This window comes from Mollisia scopiformis (genome assembly GCF_001500285.1).
Source record: "Mollisia scopiformis unplaced genomic scaffold LY89scaffold_35, whole genome shotgun sequence".
Classification (NCBI taxonomy): Eukaryota; Fungi; Ascomycota; class Leotiomycetes; order Helotiales; family Mollisiaceae; genus Mollisia; species Mollisia scopiformis.
In genome coordinates, this window is record NW_017263615.1 from 499,017 (window position 1) to 519,842 (window position 20,826).

The 20,826-nt window shown below is 47.0% G+C and overlaps 8 protein-coding genes across 8 annotated transcripts; 5 read left to right on the forward strand and 3 right to left on the reverse strand.

Annotated features, from left to right (window-relative positions):
- Positions 1-708: 708 nt before the first annotated feature.
- Positions 709-3,032, forward strand: LY89DRAFT_630927 (heme peroxidase). Its single transcript, XM_018211254.1, has 7 exons — positions 709-1,196; positions 1,244-1,331; positions 1,383-1,424; positions 1,469-1,650; positions 1,702-1,754; positions 1,804-1,831; positions 1,977-3,032. The coding sequence occupies exons 1-7, from the start codon at positions 907-909 to the stop codon at positions 2,857-2,859; spliced, it is 1,566 nt and encodes a 521-aa protein (XP_018062232.1). The 5' UTR covers positions 709-906; the 3' UTR covers positions 2,860-3,032.
- A 643-nt stretch (positions 3,033-3,675) lies between these two features.
- On the reverse strand, positions 3,676-5,828 carry LY89DRAFT_691549 (HET-domain-containing protein). The gene has a single exon (XM_018216354.1). The coding sequence runs from the start codon at positions 5,639-5,641 to the stop codon at positions 3,959-3,961; it is 1,683 nt and encodes a 560-aa protein (XP_018062233.1). The 5' UTR covers positions 5,642-5,828; the 3' UTR covers positions 3,676-3,958.
- Positions 5,829-6,054: 226 nt separating this feature from the next.
- On the reverse strand, positions 6,055-7,129 carry LY89DRAFT_630932 (uncharacterized protein). The gene is made up of 3 exons (XM_018211255.1): positions 6,846-7,129; positions 6,634-6,797; positions 6,055-6,586 (listed from the first exon to the last, which is right to left on the reverse strand). Exons 1-3 carry the CDS (start codon positions 6,911-6,913, stop codon positions 6,372-6,374), a joined length of 447 nt encoding a protein of 148 aa, XP_018062234.1. The 5' UTR covers positions 6,914-7,129; the 3' UTR covers positions 6,055-6,371.
- A 164-nt stretch (positions 7,130-7,293) lies between these two features.
- LY89DRAFT_691551 (S-adenosyl-L-methionine-dependent methyltransferase) lies at positions 7,294-9,540 on the forward strand. Its single transcript, XM_018216355.1, has 4 exons — positions 7,294-7,620; positions 7,742-8,228; positions 8,279-9,030; positions 9,078-9,540. The coding sequence occupies exons 1-4, from the start codon at positions 7,501-7,503 to the stop codon at positions 9,273-9,275; spliced, it is 1,557 nt and encodes a 518-aa protein (XP_018062235.1). The 5' UTR covers positions 7,294-7,500; the 3' UTR covers positions 9,276-9,540.
- Positions 9,541-9,658: 118 nt separating this feature from the next.
- LY89DRAFT_660146 (uncharacterized protein) lies at positions 9,659-14,346 on the forward strand. The gene is made up of 3 exons (XM_018212541.1): positions 9,659-10,405; positions 10,465-13,053; positions 13,099-14,346. Exons 1-3 carry the CDS (start codon positions 9,756-9,758, stop codon positions 14,156-14,158), a joined length of 4,299 nt encoding a protein of 1,432 aa, XP_018062236.1. The 5' UTR covers positions 9,659-9,755; the 3' UTR covers positions 14,159-14,346.
- Positions 14,347-15,290: 944 nt separating this feature from the next.
- On the forward strand, positions 15,291-17,093 carry LY89DRAFT_353952 (MFS general substrate transporter). Its single transcript, XM_018206952.1, has 7 exons — positions 15,291-15,611; positions 15,662-15,757; positions 15,808-16,070; positions 16,121-16,349; positions 16,399-16,494; positions 16,548-16,838; positions 16,892-17,093. The coding sequence occupies exons 1-7, from the start codon at positions 15,403-15,405 to the stop codon at positions 17,046-17,048; spliced, it is 1,341 nt and encodes a 446-aa protein (XP_018062237.1). The 5' UTR covers positions 15,291-15,402; the 3' UTR covers positions 17,049-17,093.
- A 598-nt stretch (positions 17,094-17,691) lies between these two features.
- LY89DRAFT_691554 (acyl-CoA N-acyltransferase) lies at positions 17,692-18,556 on the forward strand. Its single transcript, XM_018216356.1, has one exon. It carries the CDS (start codon positions 17,894-17,896, stop codon positions 18,509-18,511), a length of 618 nt encoding a protein of 205 aa, XP_018062238.1. The 5' UTR covers positions 17,692-17,893; the 3' UTR covers positions 18,512-18,556.
- A 117-nt stretch (positions 18,557-18,673) lies between these two features.
- On the reverse strand, positions 18,674-20,706 carry LY89DRAFT_765943 (MFS general substrate transporter). The gene has a single exon (XM_018221700.1). The coding sequence runs from the start codon at positions 20,558-20,560 to the stop codon at positions 18,815-18,817; it is 1,746 nt and encodes a 581-aa protein (XP_018062239.1). The 5' UTR covers positions 20,561-20,706; the 3' UTR covers positions 18,674-18,814.
- Between the last annotated feature and the right edge of the window lie 120 nt (positions 20,707-20,826).

Genomic DNA, 20,826 nt, shown 5'->3' on the forward strand with positions numbered 1-20,826 from the left:
CTCGTCGATCATTGCTACAATCAGAACGTGCATTATCAGGCCATCCCCGCCAAACGCAGATTCGTATTCGCTGTCTGCAAGAAATTATACAGAAGAGGCCGCAGCGACTCAGTATCAGACAACTTTAAATCTAGGTGAGATACCTGAATATATTCGGTAACATTGACTTTACTGGTTGCTAAGTCAATCTAGACCTGATATAATTTGGCCTAAGCATGGACATTCCTCGAGTCCCTACAAGTGAGACACCCCATATTCGAGTGGATATGACAGTTGAGCAAATTTGAACCCTTGACGAAGATCTCGGAAGAAAATTTGTGCTCAGGGCTAAGGTGCTCGAAAATGCGGTAAAGTGGAGCGACTTTGAGTGCTTTAGAGGCTCACCAGGGCAGAGCTAGCTTTAGCGAAGAGGTCAATGCTAACAAACAATTCCCCGGTACCCACTCTCGTCCTCTCTGTATTTTTAACTTCATCTCTTCTCAGTCAATGTCCTCCTTGTGCATGCGCGAGTGCTGCGTCCCTCCAATATTGAGGGCGTAGACGTGCAGCTGTGGATTTATTTTGGCATGGTTAGAGCTGACAGAGCTTGGAGAAAACTGCCATTGACTCGCACTTGCATAGGCAGAGAGCCAATAGGGAGTGTTGAATTTCAAGTCGAAGCAAGCATCCTCTCTCCGTCCCCGAGCACCTTTCAGGAGCTTCATGAGACTGACGATCAGCTCATCTGACTGTTTGTCTTACGCGGCTTATCGAGCGAGTACCACCTTGAGGGAAACCTTTCAGTTCCATCTTTCAAAATGTTAGTATATATATGAGCTGTAAACTCCATTTGCGTCTGCATCCCACAGCTTCTTGTCGTTCATTCTTTCACGACGCCAGCCTTCCTCTTGTTGTTATCTATTCACAATGTCTTTATACTCCTGTCTCTTCTCACTGACTTCGTTTTCGATCCTTTTCGGTATCGTCAATGCTCAGACGAATGGTATTTCGCTCAGGGACAAGATGGAAGAGATGGAGCACATCTGGGTTGACAATGCAGGTATTAACAGCGATGGATTTGTCAATGCAGTGACACCATGCTCTAATTATGTTGGATTCGCCAGCGACGCAACTGATCGGGGAGAGCAAAGTTCAGCACAATGGGTTCGAGTTGCATTTCATGATTTCGTTACCGGAAACTTATCCACTGGGCTTGGGTTGGTCTCGTCTGAAGCAATTTTTGTTCCATACTAACAGATCATAGAGGTCTTGATGCATCTGTTGGTTTCGAGGTTGCTCGTCCTGGAAATGAAGGCCTGTTCATCAACGATACTTTACAATTCATGTTGCCAGTAAGTTTCCTCGTGCCCAACCTTATAACATCCTGCTTACTAAATCTCAAGACTGTCACTGCATACCTCAGCATGAGTGATAACATCGCTTTGGTATGTACTTCGATCCAATATTATTATCTGGCTAATCTGGACAGGGTGTGATAGCATCGGTTGCGGAATGTGGAGGGACATCGACTGGCATACTTCCCAAAGTAGGTCGTATCGATGCCGATGGAGCTGCTTCAGGGCTCGTCCCAGTCCCAGCAACAAGTCTAGAGAATACTCTAGCACAGTTTGAGGCTGCTGGTTTCGACCAATCGGATACAATTGCTTTAACGTAAAGTCTTCTCAGCGATCACATTCTAGTAGTCTGCTAAAATTATCATAGTGCGTGCGGACATTCACTTGGGCGTGTACACTATTCGAACAATCCAACCATTGGTATGCTTCTTCCCCCAAAATCTAAGGACAAACATTCTGATAATTGCAGTCAACGAAAGCTATGTCACTTCCACCAAGTAAGTTTTCACTCTGATGTTGCGAGAATTCACGTCTTGTGCCCCTCGTCTTTCACTTCTTTATTTATTTGTACAATCCGACTTATCTCTGCTTCTTGGATCTAAACATGGTATGGACGAGATCACCAACTAACATTGAAACTAGTCTTGATGGTGGAGAAGAATTCGATTCTACACCAGCTGTCTTTGACTCCACAGTTGTCAACGAATATCTTAACGGCACTGGTCAACGTGGCGGACCACTGGTTACCGCACCACTGGTAGCAGACCGATCTGACCTTCGACTATACGTCTCAGACGACAACGCTACCGTGGAGAGCATATCAGAGGAATCAGCTTTCCAAACAAAATGCACCAACCTCTTCCAACGCATGATCGACACAGTACCAGCTGCTGTCACGCTCTCCGACCCCATCACCCCCATGACATGGAAAGCAGTCGATCTTATGCTCGATATATCCACTGCTGGCGTCGTTTCCATTTCTGGCTTGATCAGAAATCTGTACACCACAACCGCACCGCCCGACACCGTATCCTACACCACCACTTCCTCTGGTACCAACTCAACCGCCCAGACCTCATCCACCACATCTGGAAACGGGACTTCGATCTTCGGATCCACCATCTACTGGCCCTTCAACAATACTCTCAACTCCCCAGGTACAACGTCTTTAAACTTCGAAACGATCACCTATCCCGTTGACGACACCCTCTTCATACTCCCCTCACAATCAACAGTAAATAGCAGCACAAACGAGATCGTCCTTCGAGCGGCCGCCTTGACAAGTTCGGCCTCTGGAACTACCATGACCGGTGTATTCTATGTTCCGACAAGTCAAACGGGGACCATCACAAAGAAGATCACGAACACGACGCTGGAGATGAGCTCCTATGGGACGGCAGGGAATTATACGTTGTTTGAAGGGAGTGCGACGGTTAGTCAATCGACGTCTATCGTGGCAAAGGTCTTGCTGGGAGGTGTGGGGAGTCAGACTGTTAAGACGAAGATTTTTGTTGGAGGTGTTTGAGTGTAAGTTGCTGATATGAGTCGATGTAATCGTGATTTCTGTCAATGACACGGATCATATGAAATTCAAATGTCTGATATTCAGGTGGGACATTGAACTATCAAGGAGGTCCCCTCCTTAAAACTCGAAAAGTGTCCCAAGCTGCTTCCAGCAGCATTAGACATACAAGCAAGTCCATACTTCGTATCACTTTCAACTTCACAGATTCGTCTAAAGCAATTCGTCACTTTCAACTCTCTAAAACACCAGCTTGGCCAATCAGAGTCGCCCCACACTAAACTCCCATATAGATCTAAACAAGCATTTCCTTGCCATCCGGAACCAAACGATGTTGCATATCATGGGGCCAACATTAAAATCGTTTGGTGGATCACGCCATCGCGACGGCCAGACTACACACCCCCTGGTGCCCCAATAGTAGAAAGCACCAAGTCGTTTTCTTTTGTCATTTCATTCTAACAATTCTGCTCCTTCATTTTCGTTTGCGTTGTGTTATTTTTTTACATTTTTTTTGGTGGCCGCAATTTAAGCGAGAGGAGTTTTTGATATTCGCGAATGCCCACTTTGTTATGTATGTTTCGAAGATATGCTCCCCTTCCGAAGGGTCTCTGACTTATCTCACGTTACATAATAAGCTCATTCGAGTCAGAAATTTTCTTTGGGTGCTCAGAGCAATGACTGGCAGCTGGTCACGTGTTGGATCTCTTTGGCTTCAAGTTTGAGGTCCACTGATATTTTGGCTCACTTACTTTGCTGATTGGATTAACTGACATTTCAGAGATGGTTCGTTCGCAATTGAAGTTATCATGGAAAAGCGTCTCGCCTTCAATCTCTATCTAAGCCTAGATCATTGTCACGCACACCTCTAGAAGTCGAGGTGCAAAACAGAAATGATATCCTGAACCCTCTCAAAGTCTCACAACTCTGTCTTAAAGTACGATCAATCGCACACGCTTCCTTGTATAAACGTATCTATAGATATCATCTCCTTCTCCGACAAAACACTCACCAACAATTTTGACATATTTGAGCTCATGATCCGACTGCGCTCTTAACATTTGAAATTCCTCATTCTCAGCCAACGTCACATCGACTTCCCTCACCACGAATAACACCGGGCAGCCTGGAATAAGGCAGACACTGTCGCCATTCCTGGAGCATCTTGGGACCAAGCAAATACCATTGCCGTCAATGACGGCAGTCCTACGGCATCAATGATACTCCTTATTGAAGTCTCGAATCTCCTCTTCATGAAATGATCCATCATACATCGAGGCGGTTGTCCTGGCACATAGTCATAGACGCCGGGAAGATCAAAATGATCGTTCCAGATCATCTGTGCAGCGCTATTTGTTAGTCCTGGTATGTCTGTCAACCAGCTACTCTGCTGCTTATCGTTCCAGGACTGATCCTGCGGCATGTCGATCGAAGGCAGTACTTCGATGTCCTCCAAGACGGGACCGATGTCGCTGAGTACGCCGGCAATTCTAGCAAACTCGAATAGTAAAGCTGCGCAGTGGTTCAAAAATGAGCATGGTGCGTCTCGAGGTTGTCCAGAGACATCAAAATCTAGTCCCACATATTCCATGATGCTATACGGAAGATTTTTCTGTGGAGAGGTCCAATTTGGGGCCCAAGAAGCAAGTTTATCTTCTGTAAACTCCCCGGTACCGCACTTCATAATCCCTCGTTGATCGAGATCGGCATCTGTCAAGTAGCCAAGAATTCTGAGACTTCCGAATCTCCTAACTGTCTCTCGCGCTAGATTATTGTACACTTCTGCGATGGTCTTGGTGTAGTCGACTTGGAGATTTGCATCTTTAGCAAGACCAAGGTGGGCGTAGACCATATCTCGTGGATCGTAAGCTCCAAATCCGGCCCGTGAAGCCATCACTTCGACAAGTCTCATGAGATCCCGGGCTCTGCGCTGCTCGGGAAGTCTCCGAAAATATTCTCGATTACCACGAAGATGTACTGCCAGATTTTGAGCATCTTCAATCTTGGCATGTTGGTGTGCATCTCGAACGGCTTGCATATTTTGCAGGACATCAGTTCCTAGCCAGAAACTGCCTTTGGGTAGACTTCCAGTAGACTCTCTCGTAGCTTCAAATATCTCCGCTGTAAGCTCAGCCGAGGATAGGTAATGAGCCATATTACTTAGCGCTCTCCAACTGCAACGGTAGCGTCCCCATTGAATTATTGGTTCTCGAGACAGTACCAACTCTTGTAGTATCCAGATCCTGAAGAACCAAGGAGCTCCTAGGATTTCTCTGAGGCTGCGTATCAGAATGGCATCTCCTGGGGCAGCTGAGTAGGTCGCATTATCGCAGCTATCTGCAATTCTGCGCAGGATATCTCCAGCAGAGGGGTCGCCCGATCCGAGGTAAATGACAGTATGATGTGCGCTTGCGTAAATCTCGCCCATAAGTAGGACTTGATGCGCTCTCTCATCGTTGTCGTACTGATTGATACAAATGCCATCCGCCCAAATGTACATCAGTCTCGTTTCATCTCTGATGTGTCGGAGAGCAGCCTCCAGGCTCGTTGTTATGCGAAGACTTGTATCGTCAACAATGATAATTGAGGTATGCCCGGAATCGCCCCAGACGTAAGATAATGCAGTATACGGCGTCACTATATCATCTCGGGCTCGCTTCAATGACTTTTGAACCAGTCTGCATTGGATGGTGTCCTTTAATGATGAAGAAGACCGCAGTTCGATGAGGCGAATAGAATCGCCAAGATCGAGATCTTGATATGCGTATGGGTTCCTCCCATCCATGTCAGACATTAGCCAGGGTCAAGAGGTATGAAAGCAAGCGACACGGAACGAGGTAAAGTGAGCAGCCTGGAAGTGGAACATCCAAAACGTTTCCTTTTCCGTGTCGAGACCTTAACTGAAAGTCATTGGAAATTATTACACGTAATGTACCGAGCAGCTCAAGTTGAGCTGACGAAGACTGCTTTCGACGAAGCGGCTCAAGATCAAGGCAAGCGACAGATGACTTATGCGGCTACTCCACTCTTAACCTTATCCGGCGGCATGCATACGGCACAACCCTGTGGCCAATCATATATGACTTGACAAAAGAAAAAGACAAGAACGAGTAATATACTGAGGCTATTCAATTGAGCATTTTAAACACCGCTTCTATGCGCAAACGGACGAACGAGGCTCATAGACGCTCGTTTCGAGCAACACGGCCAAACAAAAGAAGCCACAAGAGAAGCGGTAGCCGACGAGATAGTAATTTCGGGAGAAAGGATATCTTATCAAGATTTTCCAGTGTAATAAGAAAAAATGTTACTTCCTGAAATAGAAGAGGACAGCAATGCAAAGACAGATTGTTTGTTCATCGGTTCAGTGCAAATGCGCCTGAGTTTGGCCACACTAGACCAGACTGGCATAACGCCTAAATGCAAGATTGAGCTCCCATATCGTGGCAGAGCACGCGAATCTTTCCCGCAACATGGAAGCCAAAAGAACTCCGCTACCTCCCAGGTCAGATGACTTAATCCATCATGCCAGCCAGAACATGATCCTCAGGGCAAGCTTCCATCAATGCCTTCACTGCATCCTTGACGCGTTGACCAAAATCAACTGCTGGACCAGAATTGCCTGTCATCATGGCAGTTCTTCCACTCGTATCATTCACCATCATCTCAAGCATGACAGTCCTACTGCAAACATCCCGAAACACTTTCACGGCCGCTGCCTCTCCCGAGCCTGAGAAATTAGTTTCAAGGTTGAGAGTGAATCAGGCGAGATCATACCTGCACCTCCTTGAAATTGGCTTGGAAATTGAACGGCACGTCCAGCTAGGATGCTATCATACTCGCTCAACATGTACTTGGACCGCATCACAAAGTCCCACGTGAAGAAGAGTGTGGGATTTTGGTTGGGTGGTGAGCGCCACAGGGGATGCTCAATCAGGGCACTTTGCTTGTTAGTTTCAGCTTTTCAAAGAGAAAGATATAGAGCTTACTCGATGAGATCTTCAAGACGCAGGGCGACTTCTTCTCGTTGTTGGGAAGTCGGTTGCTCAGTTGCCATCTTGACTTGAGGGCTTCAAGATCTGAATTTGTAGGCTTCTGTTGCCGGTTGAATGTTGAATGAGTTTGAGGTCAATATTTATGCTTTACAACAAACGCGTGACGTCGAATGTTTGTAGATCCCTGCATCGCGTTCTGCACGTGTTAGCAGGAGCGTTTGTTGCATGACGAGAGTTGTGTTTTTGTCAACATTAGCTTTTGAATTTGAACTTCTTTTAGTTCGTCCTATATATACTAGGTATGTAACTCGACCTGCCGAGGTGCTTCAAAATCATGCTTAATCACGTGCTCATCTCCAAATGTCCCGACAATTTCGGGACTTTGGATCTTTCATGATGGCTACTTTACAATGCCTTTAGCCTTTCTGATTCAATCCACAGGAAGAATTGTCAATAATACTTCAAATATTATCCTGCTCCAGCTCAAATGACCCTGACGCAGGGGAAATCTGCACCGCAGCTCTGAAGCGAAAACACTCGATTAAAGTGGGGAGGCTAAGTTCACCGCCTGGCACTTTGAAACAGAAAACACAATTCAACGGTTGAGAACTGTTCTTTCTCTACATTGCAATTGAGAAGGACAGCAATCATGTCCTCCAAACCTCAGAGCGTCAATGGCTCTGAGAGCGAATTCGAATTCATCGAGACTCCCAAAGCTCCAACGCCTACATTCGAGAAGTTTGAGGATTGTGGAGTCAAGACCACTTCCGTAAGTACCACCACCTAGCCTCCATGGAGATCGCATGCTCTCGAAGCTATCCTTGAGTCACTGAAGATACCTTGTAGCTTCTGCGAAGTTTAATTGAGCATCTGCTAATCTTTTCCGATAGTATCCTTCAATTAAGAATGCTCCCCTCCCCGCAGATGGCCCTGGAGGTGACAGCTTCTCCAACCTCGTCCTGTTCTCCCTCGTTGCAGGTGTCCCAACATACTTTGCGTGGAAGATCGGTGGTGGGTTGAAGACAAGTATCTTCTTCGGCATCTTCACTACAGTTCCTATCCTGATCAGTTTCTGGTACCTGGCATCATCCTTCAGTCCTCGCAAAAATGAGAAAGTCAAGTTCCCAGGCCGCCCAATTGAGCATTACCTTACCTTCAAGAATGCTGAGGACAAGGCCAAGTACAGTGGACACAGCAAGATTCCTTACGAGACCTTCTACACCAAGTTCTTCGACGGAGAGGTTGACGTAAATGGCGATTGTCTGGAAGTTTTGGAATATAGACACGACTGGGCTAGCTTCAGATTCACTGTGGGTCTGTTCAAGCATGTCTTCTTAGGTTTCGCACCAGAAATGATTATGCACACTCGGTCTCAAGGTACGTCTGACATACACATTGCTCAAATCGTCTGCTAATTCCTTTCGCAGATGAAGAACAAGTTCGAGACCACTACGATCGTGGTGATGACTTTTACGGCTGGTTCCTTGGTCCACGTATGGTATATACATCTGGTATCATCTCCGATGAAAACACTGAAGAAACTCTTGAACAACTCCAAGATAACAAGATGGCCATTGTCTGTGAGAAGATTGGCTTAAAGGAAGGCGAGAAATTGTTGGATATTGGCTGCGGATGGGGAACCCTTGCCAAATTCGCCTCTGTCAACTATGGTGCTAAAGCAACCGGCATCACTCTCGGCCGCAATCAAACAGCTTGGGGCAACAACGGACTTCGAAAGGCTGGTGTCTCAGAGGAGCAGAGCAAGATTCTGTGCATGGATTACCGTGATATCCCGGTCCCAGAAGGAAAATACAACAAGATCACCTGTCTCGAGATGGCTGAGCACGTTGGTATGCGACATCTTACCAGCTTCTTGCAGCAGTGCAATGACATGATGGATGATGATGGAGTCTTCTACCTACAAGTTGCTGGTTTGAGAAAGAGCTGGCAATATGAGGATCTCATCTGGGGTCTCTTCATGAACAAGTACATCTTCCCTGGAGCCGATGCCTCATGCCCTCTCAACAATTATATCTCTGCTCTCGAGAGCGCCGGATGGGAAGTCAAGAATCTCGATACCGTTGGTGTTCACTATTCTGCTACTCTCTGGAGATGGTATAGAAATTGGTTGGCCAACAAGGAGAAGGTAGTTGCGAAGTATGGGCAGAGATGGTACAGAGTAAGTCTTCGCTTCCAGATTCTCCGTCTGATGCTAATATTGTGTAGATCTGGGAGTTCTTCCTTGCTTCTTCAACCATCACTTCCCGCCAGGGTGGAGCTACTTGCTATCAAATGACTTTGGTCAAAAACCTCAACTCTACCCACCGTGCTGATGGGATTCACACCCAATTCTCTCTGCATGGAGCTCTCGCTGCCAGCAAAGCTGCCAACAAAGCTACTTTCCCAAAGAATGTGGCGGTGTGAGTTCTCAACAAAAGGCGGTCTGAGTCAATATAGAATGGATTGAACATACTGGCAAATGGAGATAATGAATTGATCCTTTAGATCATGATGCAACGTATGGGAAGCAGGGAGTTGGCTCTGGCTGTCTTCATCTTGCTCTGGCGGGAGGCTATGTCATGTGACTGTAAAGAATGTAACGAGCATTTCGTGCCTATAATAGTCCTCAATTCCAAAAGATAATGCTGAAATGACCATTTTCTGAGGTGATGGTCACGGCATATGCGTGAATTTAATTGCCATATATTGTACAGCTTGAGATCTATTTCCGGCGCAACGATATTCCGTGGTATCAAGGTTTAAGTTTAGCGGATGCCTTCTCTTACAGCTCGCTAGTTGCGTCGTCATTTACGCCCGAACATCAAAGACAACCACCTCGCATCTCCGCCATTTCCTTGTGATACCATTTCATATTTTCCTTGAGCGTGCATTGCAGTGCGCAACATGTTTTCCGGGTCCAACTCGTATTTGGGAGGCCAGAGTGGTCGTCCAGGTGGTCCCCAACAATATGGCTCGTTCCAGCCTCAGCAGCAGCAGCAACCACAGCAGCAGAACTTCTTGAATCCGAATCCGACAGGATATGGACAACCTCCATTACAGCCAAGTTATACCGGATATCCTATGCAAAACCAACCGACAGGATTCCAGCCCCAGCAGATGCAACCACAACCCACAGGCTACGCCGGTCAACCATCTCCATTCAACAACGCTCAAGCTCCGCAACAACAGAGCTTCCAGACTGGAGCTCCGCCAATGCCGCAGATACCACAGCAGTATCAAAATCAAACCCAGCAGCAAGCTCAACCCCCTCCAGCAGCTCCGGTCCAAAAACCACAACCTACGGGCTTTGCGGCGATGGCCGATAGCTTCAAGACTACACCGTCAGCAGCTCCTGCCCGAGGTCGCAGAGCATCGAAATCGAAGGGAGCAAGAATACCAAACATACGATTGTCATTCATCACAGCACAAGATCAAGCAAAGTTCGAAACATTGTTCAAGTCTGCAGTTGGTGATGGACAAACTTTGTCTGGTGACAAGTCGAGGGATCTACTGCTTCGATCCAAGCTAGATGGGAATTCTTTGTCGCAGATCTGGTGAGGCATATCACGATAGTATAACATAGCGGGGTAGCATAAGCTAATGTCTAATGTAGGACTCTGGCAGATACCACTCGATCCGGGCAATTACATTTCCCCGAATTCGCCTTAGCAATGTACCTGTGCAATCTGAAGCTTGTTGGGAAGCAATTGCCTGCCTCATTACCCGAGAATATCAAGAACGAGGTCTCCAGCATGGTGGATATAATTAATTTTGGCGTGGCAGATGATGCTGTAGACTCGGCACCTCGAACGAATGCTCCAGATTTCAATATTCGACAGAATGCTGCCTCTCCACCTACGATCCAACAACCACAGCCAATGCAGTCAAACTCGTCACTTCTACAAGCACAAATGACAGGATTTCCAGGGCAGCAGAACAATTTCTCGCAAGGAGGATTTCAGGGACAGCAACCAGGCTTCCAGCAGTCAATGCAGACAGGTTTCGGCCAGAATCAACAAGGAGGGATGCAATCGAATCCAACTGGCTTCCAGAACCCCGCTGCTACTGGATACAACGGACCCCGCCCACCAATGCCACCAATGCCCACTGGATTTCAGAATCAAGGACTCTCTCCAGCTCAGACTGGTTTGGGAGGCATGGTTGCACCATTGAACAGTCAGCCTACAGGTCGTCCTGGACAATGGGGTCTTGTCAATGCTCCGGCTAGTGGATTGCCTAACATTGACTTGCTCCAATCACGGATGATGCCTCAACAAGGTCGCGAACAGGGCAACTTTACCACAGCTGGTCTGTCAGGCAATGCAGTTATTCCTTGGGCTGTTACAAAGGATGAGAAGACTCGATATGACTCCGTTTTCAAGGCATGGGACGGATTTGGAAAAGGATTCATTGGTGGAGATGTTGCAATAGAAGTATTTGGTCAGAGTGGTCTGGAGAAACCTGACTTGGAACGTGTCTGGACACTTGCCGATCACGGAAATAAGGGCCGACTCAACATGGACGAATTTGCCGTTGCTATGCATCTGATCTATCGAAAGCTTAACGGATATCCGCTCCCTGCACAACTTCCTCCTGAGCTCGTACCTCCTTCGACTCGAAACTTCAGCGAATCTATTGGAACCGTCAAATCACTCCTATCCCAAGAGTCCGATTTCCGAAAGAATTCAGGAGCAAGTCTGCTACCTCAGAAGACTGGAGTCAGCTATCTTAAGAATCACTCTTTCCGTGGCGACTCGGGATTCGGCAACACTGGGCGAAAAGATGCAACTGTTTTCAAGAACAATGATGACGATGTAGGATACAAATCCAGTGCTCGCAGACGCTTGGGCGGTACAAACTCACCGCGTCCCTCATCGCCAAGCTCCGCAACCTCGAACGATGAATTGTCTCTTGAACAATTAAGAAAGAAGATTCGTGAAAAGCAGGTGCTTCTGGATGCCATTGATTTCAAGGATGAGAATGCCGCAGATGAGGACGATGCTCTTGACCGAAGAGACCGCCGCGAGGCCGAAGATCTATACCGCCGTATTCGTCGCATACAAGAAGACATCGATTCACATCCTGATGCATCTCTTCGTAATGTGGATTCTGGAGCTGAAAGTCGGATATTGAAGCGACAACTTCAATCTCTGACTGATAAGCTTCCTGAAATCGCGTCAGCAGTACGAAAGACAGAGCGCAATATTGCTGATGCAAAGCTTGAGCTCTTCCGTTTGAAGGATGCCAAAGCTCATCCTGGTAGCGCATCTTCTATCGTTGGGACAGGTCCTGGAGGATCCATTACCGAGTCAGATCGACTCAAGGCTCGTGCTAAAGCAATGATGCAACAACGCTCTGCTGCTCTTACAGGACGAAAGGTCGAGTCGAGTAATGAAGATCTCGATGCGCCAAAGAGATTGGAGGAAGAAAATGTCAAGATTAGGAACGAAAAAGAGAATAATGAGCGCATGGTCAGAGATGTTGAAGATAGTGTTCGTGACTTCTCTCGTGGTCTCGAGGATAGTCTGAAAGAGGGATCGTCCGATTCTACGAGCGAGCATGAAGAGCGACGATGGGAAGATGGTCTTGGTGTCGAAGATGAGGTTAAAGATTTCATTTTCGACCTCCAGAGGTCCAGCCGGTCCGCACGAGTCAGAACAGAAGACCGACGTGGATCGACTCGAGAAACATCTCGGGTCGACACACCTTCAAGATACGAGAGTCCCGCCAAAGCCTCTCCCCCGGTGGAGGCACCTGCTGCGAGATCGACTCCAACACCTGCGGCTGGAGGAACATATGCGCAATACAAGACGCCAGAAGACCGAGCTGCGTACATCAAACAGCAAGCTGAGCAACGGATGGCCGAGCGTCTTGCTGCCCTTGGCATCAAGGCACCTACGAAGCCAGGAGAAACAACTCAACAGAGATTGGAACGTGAGAAGAATGAGAGAGCTGCTAAATTGAAGCAAGCAGAAGAAGAGGACGCCAAGCGTGAGGCTGAGAGGCAAGCCAGAATCAATGAAGAACAAGGAATACCCCCACCAGCTCCAGCGGCTGCCCCAGCTGCACCAGGTTCCAGAAAGCCACCACCACCACCATCACGAAAGGCTGCCAAGAGTGACGCTAGTGAACGTAAGGCCGAGGAAGAACAGAGAATGCTCGAAGAACAGAAAGCCCAGATTTTGGCTACACAGGATCTTCAGTAAGTCATACCTCCTACTCAACTTTTCATTCCTAACGATTGCAGGGACGATGCTGCTCGACAAGAAACTGAGCTCGCCAAGGAAGGTGAATCTGCTGCTGCTCGTCTAAAGGCGCTTGAGGAACAAGTCAAGGCTGGTAAAGTCAAGAAGGAAGAAGAGAAGCGAAGGAAGAAGGCTGCACAAGCTGAGGCTAAGGAGAAAGAAGCTAGACTGGCTGCTCAACGAGCTGAGATTGAAGCTGCGCAAGCTCGTGAGAGAGAGTTGCAGCGTCAACTAGAAGCTATGGACGATTCCGACTCTTCCGATGATGATGAGCCAGAACAAGTCACTCCACAAGCTTCAACTCCGACACAAAGTAGCCAAGAATTTGAGAGAAAGGAAATCTCTCCACCACCTCCACCTGTACCAGCTGTTGTACCTCCGATCCCACCTGCGGCAACAACCACCTCACTGCCGCCTGTGTCCAGTCCAGATACTGAAACCAGAAATCCTTTCTACAAGAAGCTGCAAACTGGTGGTGACGTTTCATCACCTTCTGCTGCCATGTCCAACAACCCTTTCCATCGACTACCTCAAGAGACCAAGGCTCCAGAACCACTCATCACACAACCTACAGGAAGCCGCTCACGTGCTCGCCCTGAAGAAGACGAGTGGTCGGTCGTTGGATCTGATAAAGAGGACGATTCCTCTGATGACGAAGGTCCTGGTGCAGGCAATGCTCGTCACCTTGCATCCATTCTTTTCGGTACAATGGGTCCACCTCGTCCTCTGTCTGCCGCTGGTGGAGCAGGATCCACCCCTACAAGTCCAGCAATGAGAGATTCGCCGGCTTCTCCCCCGCCCCCACCACCTATGCCAAGTGGAGGCGCTCCTCCTCCACCTCCTATGCCAAGCTTTGGTGGTCCTCCACCTCCTCCGCCGATGCCTGGATCTGGAGCCCCTGGCGGCCCACCCCCACCACCTCCTATGCCTGCTGTCAGTGCACCTCCTGGTGGTGGAAGACCAGCAGGTTTGCTGGGTGAGATCCAGATGGGCAAATCTCTCAAGAAGACACAAACGAAGGACAAAAGCGCTGCAGCTGTTGCAGGCAGAGTTCTGGATTGACTTGCTGAGACCGAGGAATAGATTTCTTCATGTGGGGGCAGGACGATTACGACTCTAACTCGTGATGGAGATAAATGGGAGTGACTAGGATGGATTGGTGTATTATACTCGTGGCGGGAACGAACAATGAGATAGATATAGCACCCTTCATTAGCACATATGAGATTGGAGAATGAACTACACGTTGCTTTTCTGATTTGGCTGCTTTTCGTTGAAGTCTTGCTCCGTCCCATTCATTTTCTGGTACCTGATGTAATTTGTCAAGTGACAGTGGTTTTGTGGGTCCCAAATCTAAGCACCCAAAAGGATCTACAGTTGCTGATTTCTCGAAATGCATTCGATAATGAATTCTCTGTATATCCGCAAATTGCAAGGCGGCGTCATCGAAAATAAGAGCAATAGGATCACTTCCGAATTCCGATATGCTCAATCACACGAATCATCTGTTTACCATCTCTTTATCAATTTTGGCTGATGGTATCACAGGGAAAGTCTTGATGAAACCTTTCTCGCTACCAACCATACAACCGCGTTTGCTATCCCAAACGAAATCAGAGCATCTTGAATGCAGTTCTAGTCCGCATGATTACATCGATAATGACTGAATCTCGGTCATCAGAAATCTGAATTGCTGAAGGATTCGTTTGCAATCATTCGAAATCGTTCTGGATATACTGCAACCTCCGATACTCGACGTGAATCCGTCCTGTTATATTGATCTTCTATTCATTCATCTGTCCTGGCCATTTCTTTCACCGTTCCAACGCTCTGATTGCATAAATGTCGTCATAAACCTCCTCGACTTTCGATATGTTCGTTCCCGAGGGGCGTTTCAGCGGCAGCGGGTTGCCTATCTGGGTGGTTACACAAATCCGTTTGACAGAGGATGTCAAGCGAACAAGGAAATTTGTCAACTCAAGAGAACACGCACTACAGCCACCAAATCTCAAAAATCCCGTCAGTCGAGACGATCTCAGCTTTCGGAACTTCGGAAAGGTTATACTAAGGTTGTGCTCCATGTTCTCGCCCGAAACTTACACCGCAGCTGGATTCCCGAGTCTTGCAGGGGTTAAGTTACCCTCCTACACTTTGTATCATTCACTCTTTAGCCACACCGGAATATTCGACGTCAGTCATTATAAAAAGACGCCGTGTGACTGTACGAGTTCAGCCCCGAGTATACCCTGAAATCCTTTTGGGTTTGACTCTTTTGAATATACCTGCAAACTCCCAGCAACGTTGGAATGGTCAACAAACACAGGATAACTCCTACCTTCTCCGTCAGAGATGTAGAGGTCGCAAACATATCTGTGGACGACTCGAGTGGAGTCGACGATTCAACTGTTGGCTCAACATCTGAGACGAATCCTTTCCCAGATGGAGGACTGGCTGCATGGACTTGCGTTCTAGGCTCTTTCTTTGCACTGTTTTGCACGTTCGGATGGCTTAATGCGTACGTTGATTCCTTCTTCCTAAAATAACCTTTCCTTGCTGAAAAATCAGTCTTGGTCTTTTTCAAACATACTACGAGCGAACGCTGCTTATTACACAATCTGCATCAACTATTTCCTGGATCTTCACCCTACAGCTATTCTTCATGTGAGTCATCATCTCGCAACATTTGGGCTTCTTTAACAATTCATTCATAGGTGGGCAGGCGGTGCGGTCTTTGGAAGAATCATCGACACTTACGGTACGCACCATGTCGCCATTCCTTGCGCAATCGGTTGTGCTCTCTTCGTATTCATGATCAACATTTGCGACCAGTATTATCAACTTATTCTAGTCCAAGGTGTGGGATTCGGAGTTTCAGCTGCTGGTTTATTCTCGTGCGCAACCACTAGTGTGGGTCAATATTTCGACAAACGGAAAGCCTTGGCGTTGGGAATCGCTTTGTCGGGAAGCAGCACTGGTAAGTTCTCTCGAGTTGTGAATCATGAAGACTTATTCACATCGTCTTAGGTGGTTTTGTACATCCTCTCTACCTACAACGCCTCATCGACCATTTCGGATTCAAGCAAGCTATCCGATGGGCTTCACTCGTCATCGCTGTCTCAGGTGCGCTCGCATGCATGCTGATGAGTGCTCGATTACCGAGGAAGAAATGGGACAAGAATCTGAGTTTCATCGACTTCTCACTTTTCAAGCGGTCTACTTTCACTATGTATTGCATTGGTACTTTTTTTGTCACGTAAGTTGTAAGGGCTACTGCATGCAGAATAAAGCTCATGATTCAATAGTTGGGGCCTGTTTGCTCCATGGAGTTATCTTCCTTCTATGAGTCTCCGTCACGGATTTTCTGAGGGTACAGCGATTTATACAATAGTCCTCCTAAAGTACGTCATATCTCCCAGCACATCTAGTACATATGTCTGATACCATATTCTAGTGCTGCCTCAACGATCGGTCGCATTCTACCTGCTCATCTGGCCGACAGACTTGGTCGCTTTAACCTCGTCTCTATCATCACTATCCTCAACGCAGCCTGCCTCCTCGGCTTCTGGTATCCACTAGAGATTAGTACAACAACAGCCCACGTCCAAATTCTCGCATTCGGAGCGCTGTATGGTTTTACAAGTGGAGCTTTCATTGGCATCATGATGAGTTGCGTGGCTGAGCTTGGTCAAGTGGAAACTCTTGGCCAGAGATTTGGCACTTATCAATTCGTTGTTGGTGTTGGGTAAGTTGATGTTCTTTCCGTTGCATCACTGGATCAGGACTGACTTAAGATAGGAGCTTAACAGGTCTTCCTATCCAAGGAGCATTAATCCCGGCAGACAACCATGGATTCAGATACCTGATATTATTCTCGGGTAGTTGTATGGTCGTTGGAGCTGGGTTCATTTGCACGGCAAGGATGCTGAGGAAGAGCAGAAGCTGGAAGGCTTAGGAGTCTTAGGACGAACTACATGATTCACGACTTGAAATGGGGTTATTGGTTTCCTGTCCGCTTTTATTTGGGTAGCAGAACGGTATCAGGTTACCAAAGAGTTCTATCATTACCATTTGTACTCAATTTAGAGTTAGATGGAGCGGTGTGATAATGCAATTTAAAAATGAACATATGGCAACAATTCAATGATATCCTTATTCTCTTGTTTAGATTTCCTTAGTCAGATACAGTTAGATACAATCTGGTGCAGAGAGGATCTCACTTTGTAGAATCGTCAAAAATTCTTGCAATCCTGCGAACTTCTCTTGGGACTTTTCAGGCCCAATATCCCGTTGAGTGCTTCAGAGAATATCCAAGCGTCGCACGATATATCATTTTTTTTGGGAAACATTCGAAGACCTGGCCGGGCTGGCTCGAGTGGTGAAGTGCACGAGACTCGCTAATTCAGGGGGCTCGCTTAGAAGCCTGGGATTGGCTTTGAACTGCTTGCTATTTGGATTAAGATAGCACACGTAATCACGAATGGTCAGCAATATTGGGGTAAGATTTTACTAATCACGGTGTAACACCTCAAGGAACTAACATATAATCAAGGTGGTACACTGTGTATCATTCGCTGTCCACGTCTCGGCCTGAGTCATACCTCTCCGAGCATCGTCCATCCATACCATCCATAAAGTAGCGATGGAAACCGCGCATAGCGAAATAAACAAGCATATCGCACACATCCTGCGAGAATTCCACCAAAATCGAATTGTGAAAGATTTTCATACTAAACCCGGTTGCAAATCTCACAGGATCACGTTATCTTCACTTCTAGTTTCAAATTCTCATACATCATCATGCCAACCACATCAACAGCAACATTCACCGCCCTCTTCCAAACCCCCAACCTTATCTACCGTCCTCTAACTACTCAAATCGCGCACAAACAATTCATTCACACGATTTTGAGCACCCAACCAACGACATGGGCTCAAAGCACCATGAGACTACTGAAGCCTCAGACCGATGCAGACATCGAAAAATATGTAGAAAGATTAGCTGGTTCACTACTCGCCGTTATGATTCACAAGAAGAAGATGCAACCGACTGAAGAGAAGAATGCGGAATCGGATGAAGTTCCAATCGGATACCTAATTCTGAGCAATGACCCTTTATCCGCCCATCACCGTTGCTGCTCACTCGGAATCGTCATCTCAGACGAATATCAGAACAGAGGTTATGGTAGCGAAGCTATCAATTGGTCACTGAATTGGGCGTTTGATGTAGCGGGCTTACATCATGTCGGTCTGGGCTGTTACAGTTTCAACGAAGGGGGTTTGAAGTTGTATCCACGTTTAGGTTTCAAGGAGGAGGGGAGAAATAGGGAGGTGTATTGGTACGGAGGACGGTGGTGGGACGGAGTTATGTTTTCGATGTTAGAGGATGAATGGAGGAGTATGAGGCAAGCGGAATAAAGTGAAATGAGATGCAAGCAGGCATTGAGCTTCGGAATTGAAAACAATGATTGATATTCTATTATTATGATTACATTCTACCCTATTTTTCCGTTGACAGTTGCGTACTCAAAGAAAGATCGTCCCAAAACAAAAGACTATTATGATACAAGATATTTCCACGCTCCAACCACATTGAAAAGAAATGAAAGTCCTCGCGACTAAGGACAATTCAGCCAATAATTAGAACTCGAAACACGCTGTTCATGATGCAGAACCATCGACGTCGTCCAAGTAAGTGGCACGATGTTATTATCAGGACGTTCAAGACTGAGCAAATTTGGATCTTGCTCTGAGCTTAGCACCAATGAAGAAAATAGTGATCATACCAAAGATTCCCAAGGTACTCAGTCCCGCAAGAACAGAGACACCCTTCCCGACTCCTAAGTTCAAAAACAAAGGTCTCGCGAAAAGGGTGGATCCGGCGGCCATTGCAGATCGACACAGATCATTGCCAGCGAACAACGAGGCAGCGTACTTGGGATACGACAGTGGAACATAGACGAAGATACTTTGTAGAATGAAGAACATCCCAACTACGAAGATTACGACGCCGATAAGTGGGACAATCCAGTGAATGTTTGGTCGAGCCGTCCAAGCGAAGATAAATAGTCCTATCGGCAACATGAAGGATCCTATGATTCCAGGCACAAGACGATGTTCCTGAGCTCTGAGGCCATTCTTAATGTTGTCGGGTATCATATACCAGTGGAGGTAGCAGAAATATGTGATAAGACCAATACCTGCACCGACTTGACAAGCAAGGAAAGCCAGACCAATTTCCCCAAGATTGAACCCATAAATTGGAGCGAACACGATCGGAAACACTTCGAAGAACGTGTAATAGATACCGTAAAAGAGAGAAGTATATATGTTGACAAACAATATCGCAGGGTCTTTGAGCGTAATTTCGATAGGCTTGATAAGTGCATCGATAGCAACGCCAGAGACAGTGAGATGACGTTGATCAATCTCACTCTGAGCTTGAAGCCTGGAATCACCAGTAATCTTTCGAAGTCTTTGAGCTCGTCGCAGCAATATATTAGGTGTAGATGTCTCTGGTGTAACGGTGAGGAGGAGGATCAATATTGGCGCTGCCATCCAAACGATTTCCCAAAGCGACCACCTCCAGTTTTCAGCAGAAATCGCAAACCCAGCTATCAAGAATCCCAGAGCTGGTCCGGCCCAAGCAGAGAATACCCACCAACTGAGAGTATATGGGACGTACAGTAGCGAATACATGTCGGAAAAAGTTGCGCCTGCATTGGCCAGAGCAGGACTGCCAAAGAATCCTTGAAGGAACCTCAACACCAGGAGACCTGCAAAATTCTCGACTACAGCTGTTGGAAACGACAAGGCGAAGAATAGGATGAATGTGATGTAGTAGAGCGGGTTTCGACCGATAATTGGGATCTCGCTTAGAGGCGCAAAAAGGAGGGGGCCAACACCATACGCGAGGACGTACAATGAAAGAGGCAGGATGGCTTCGGTTGCATTGACGGTAAATTGTTTCATGACACCTCCCTCACCTGCAGCATATATCGAAGATCCGGTATAGACTACCCAGGTATAAGCGCACATGACGAATATGACGAAACCTCGCTTTCTAGGAGACCAGTTCTGCGGGTTGGCAGGGTCATCTGAAGTGTACCAGTCGACCAGAATGATACCATCCGTTGTTTTCTTCGGGATAATGGGTATAGTCTTGGTCCTCTCGAGAGCAAGCTGTTGTTCTATCTCGAATCGTTCTTGGCTGTATGGCATGCTCTCCGCTCGGCTTTTGACCCTCGACGTTGTATTATTTTCGAGATCGGTTTCGATATCAGATGAGGAGGCGGAAGTTCGTACACGGGTTGCTGCTTGCTGCTTTTCTTCTTCTCCGTTGAGTTGAGCCGTGTACTGTGGTGGAAGAACGAAGTCATCTCGCTCTTCTGGGTATTGAAGGAATCTGTTGCCAGACAAAAGACGAATGATGTGGCCAAGGGGCGCTTCTCGAATGAGATCCACCATGACAAGAGATGGTCTTTAGCTTATCTCTTGTGAACAATAGGTTAAGGAGCGCTGATGATACTGATTGAGGCGAATTGATATTGCAGAGGTGCTTTTTCGTTGATGTTGTGAGGCGGATTGAGTCGTTGGAATTGTAAAGCTCGATGAAATTGTCTTGATGTTGACGAAAGACTTTGAAAGATGGCGAGGTAAATAGAGAGGCCATGATGGAGATCTTTATACAAGTGCAGTGCTGAGCTATGCAGAGATGATGATAAAGCATCTCG

What these genes read in the sequence shown, in the direction of transcription:
- LY89DRAFT_353952 (XM_018206952.1), top strand. Translation starts at nt 15,403, where the DNA reads ATGGTCAACAAACACAGGATAACTCCTACCTTCTCCGTCAGAGATGTA. An exon ending in ACGTTCGGATGGCTTAATGC is followed by an intron (nt 15,612 to 15,661) that starts GTACGTTGATTC and finishes CTGAAAAATCAG; the next exon opens with TCTTGGTCTTTTTCAAACAT. An exon ending in ACCCTACAGCTATTCTTCAT is followed by an intron (nt 15,758 to 15,807) that starts GTGAGTCATCAT and finishes ATTCATTCATAG; the next exon opens with GTGGGCAGGCGGTGCGGTCT.
- LY89DRAFT_691554 (XM_018216356.1), top strand. Translation starts at nt 17,894, where the DNA reads ATGCCAACCACATCAACAGCAACATTCACCGCCCTCTTCCAAACCCCC.
- LY89DRAFT_765943 (XM_018221700.1), bottom strand. Translation starts at nt 20,560, where the DNA reads ATGGTGGATCTCATTCGAGAAGCGCCCCTTGGCCACATCATTCGTCTT.
- LY89DRAFT_630927 (XM_018211254.1), top strand. Translation starts at nt 907, where the DNA reads ATGTCTTTATACTCCTGTCTCTTCTCACTGACTTCGTTTTCGATCCTT. An exon ending in CTTTACAATTCATGTTGCCA is followed by an intron (nt 1,332 to 1,382) that starts GTAAGTTTCCTC and finishes CTAAATCTCAAG; the next exon opens with ACTGTCACTGCATACCTCAG. An exon ending in TGAGTGATAACATCGCTTTG is followed by an intron (nt 1,425 to 1,468) that starts GTATGTACTTCG and finishes TAATCTGGACAG; the next exon opens with GGTGTGATAGCATCGGTTGC.
- LY89DRAFT_691551 (XM_018216355.1), top strand. Translation starts at nt 7,501, where the DNA reads ATGTCCTCCAAACCTCAGAGCGTCAATGGCTCTGAGAGCGAATTCGAA. An exon ending in GTGGAGTCAAGACCACTTCC is followed by an intron (nt 7,621 to 7,741) that starts GTAAGTACCACC and finishes CTTTTCCGATAG; the next exon opens with TATCCTTCAATTAAGAATGC. An exon ending in ATGGGCAGAGATGGTACAGA is followed by an intron (nt 9,031 to 9,077) that starts GTAAGTCTTCGC and finishes AATATTGTGTAG; the next exon opens with ATCTGGGAGTTCTTCCTTGC.
- LY89DRAFT_660146 (XM_018212541.1), top strand. Translation starts at nt 9,756, where the DNA reads ATGTTTTCCGGGTCCAACTCGTATTTGGGAGGCCAGAGTGGTCGTCCA. An exon ending in AATTCTTTGTCGCAGATCTG is followed by an intron (nt 10,406 to 10,464) that starts GTGAGGCATATC and finishes TGTCTAATGTAG; the next exon opens with GACTCTGGCAGATACCACTC. An exon ending in TTGGCTACACAGGATCTTCA is followed by an intron (nt 13,054 to 13,098) that starts GTAAGTCATACC and finishes TAACGATTGCAG; the next exon opens with GGACGATGCTGCTCGACAAG.
- LY89DRAFT_691549 (XM_018216354.1), bottom strand. Translation starts at nt 5,641, where the DNA reads ATGGATGGGAGGAACCCATACGCATATCAAGATCTCGATCTTGGCGAT.
- LY89DRAFT_630932 (XM_018211255.1), bottom strand. Translation starts at nt 6,913, where the DNA reads ATGGCAACTGAGCAACCGACTTCCCAACAACGAGAAGAAGTCGCCCTG. An exon ending in CGTCTTGAAGATCTCATCGA is followed by an intron (nt 6,798 to 6,845) that starts GTAAGCTCTATA and finishes TAACAAGCAAAG; the next exon opens with TGCCCTGATTGAGCATCCCC. An exon ending in CCAATTTCAAGGAGGTGCAG is followed by an intron (nt 6,587 to 6,633) that starts GTATGATCTCGC and finishes CTAATTTCTCAG; the next exon opens with GCTCGGGAGAGGCAGCGGCC.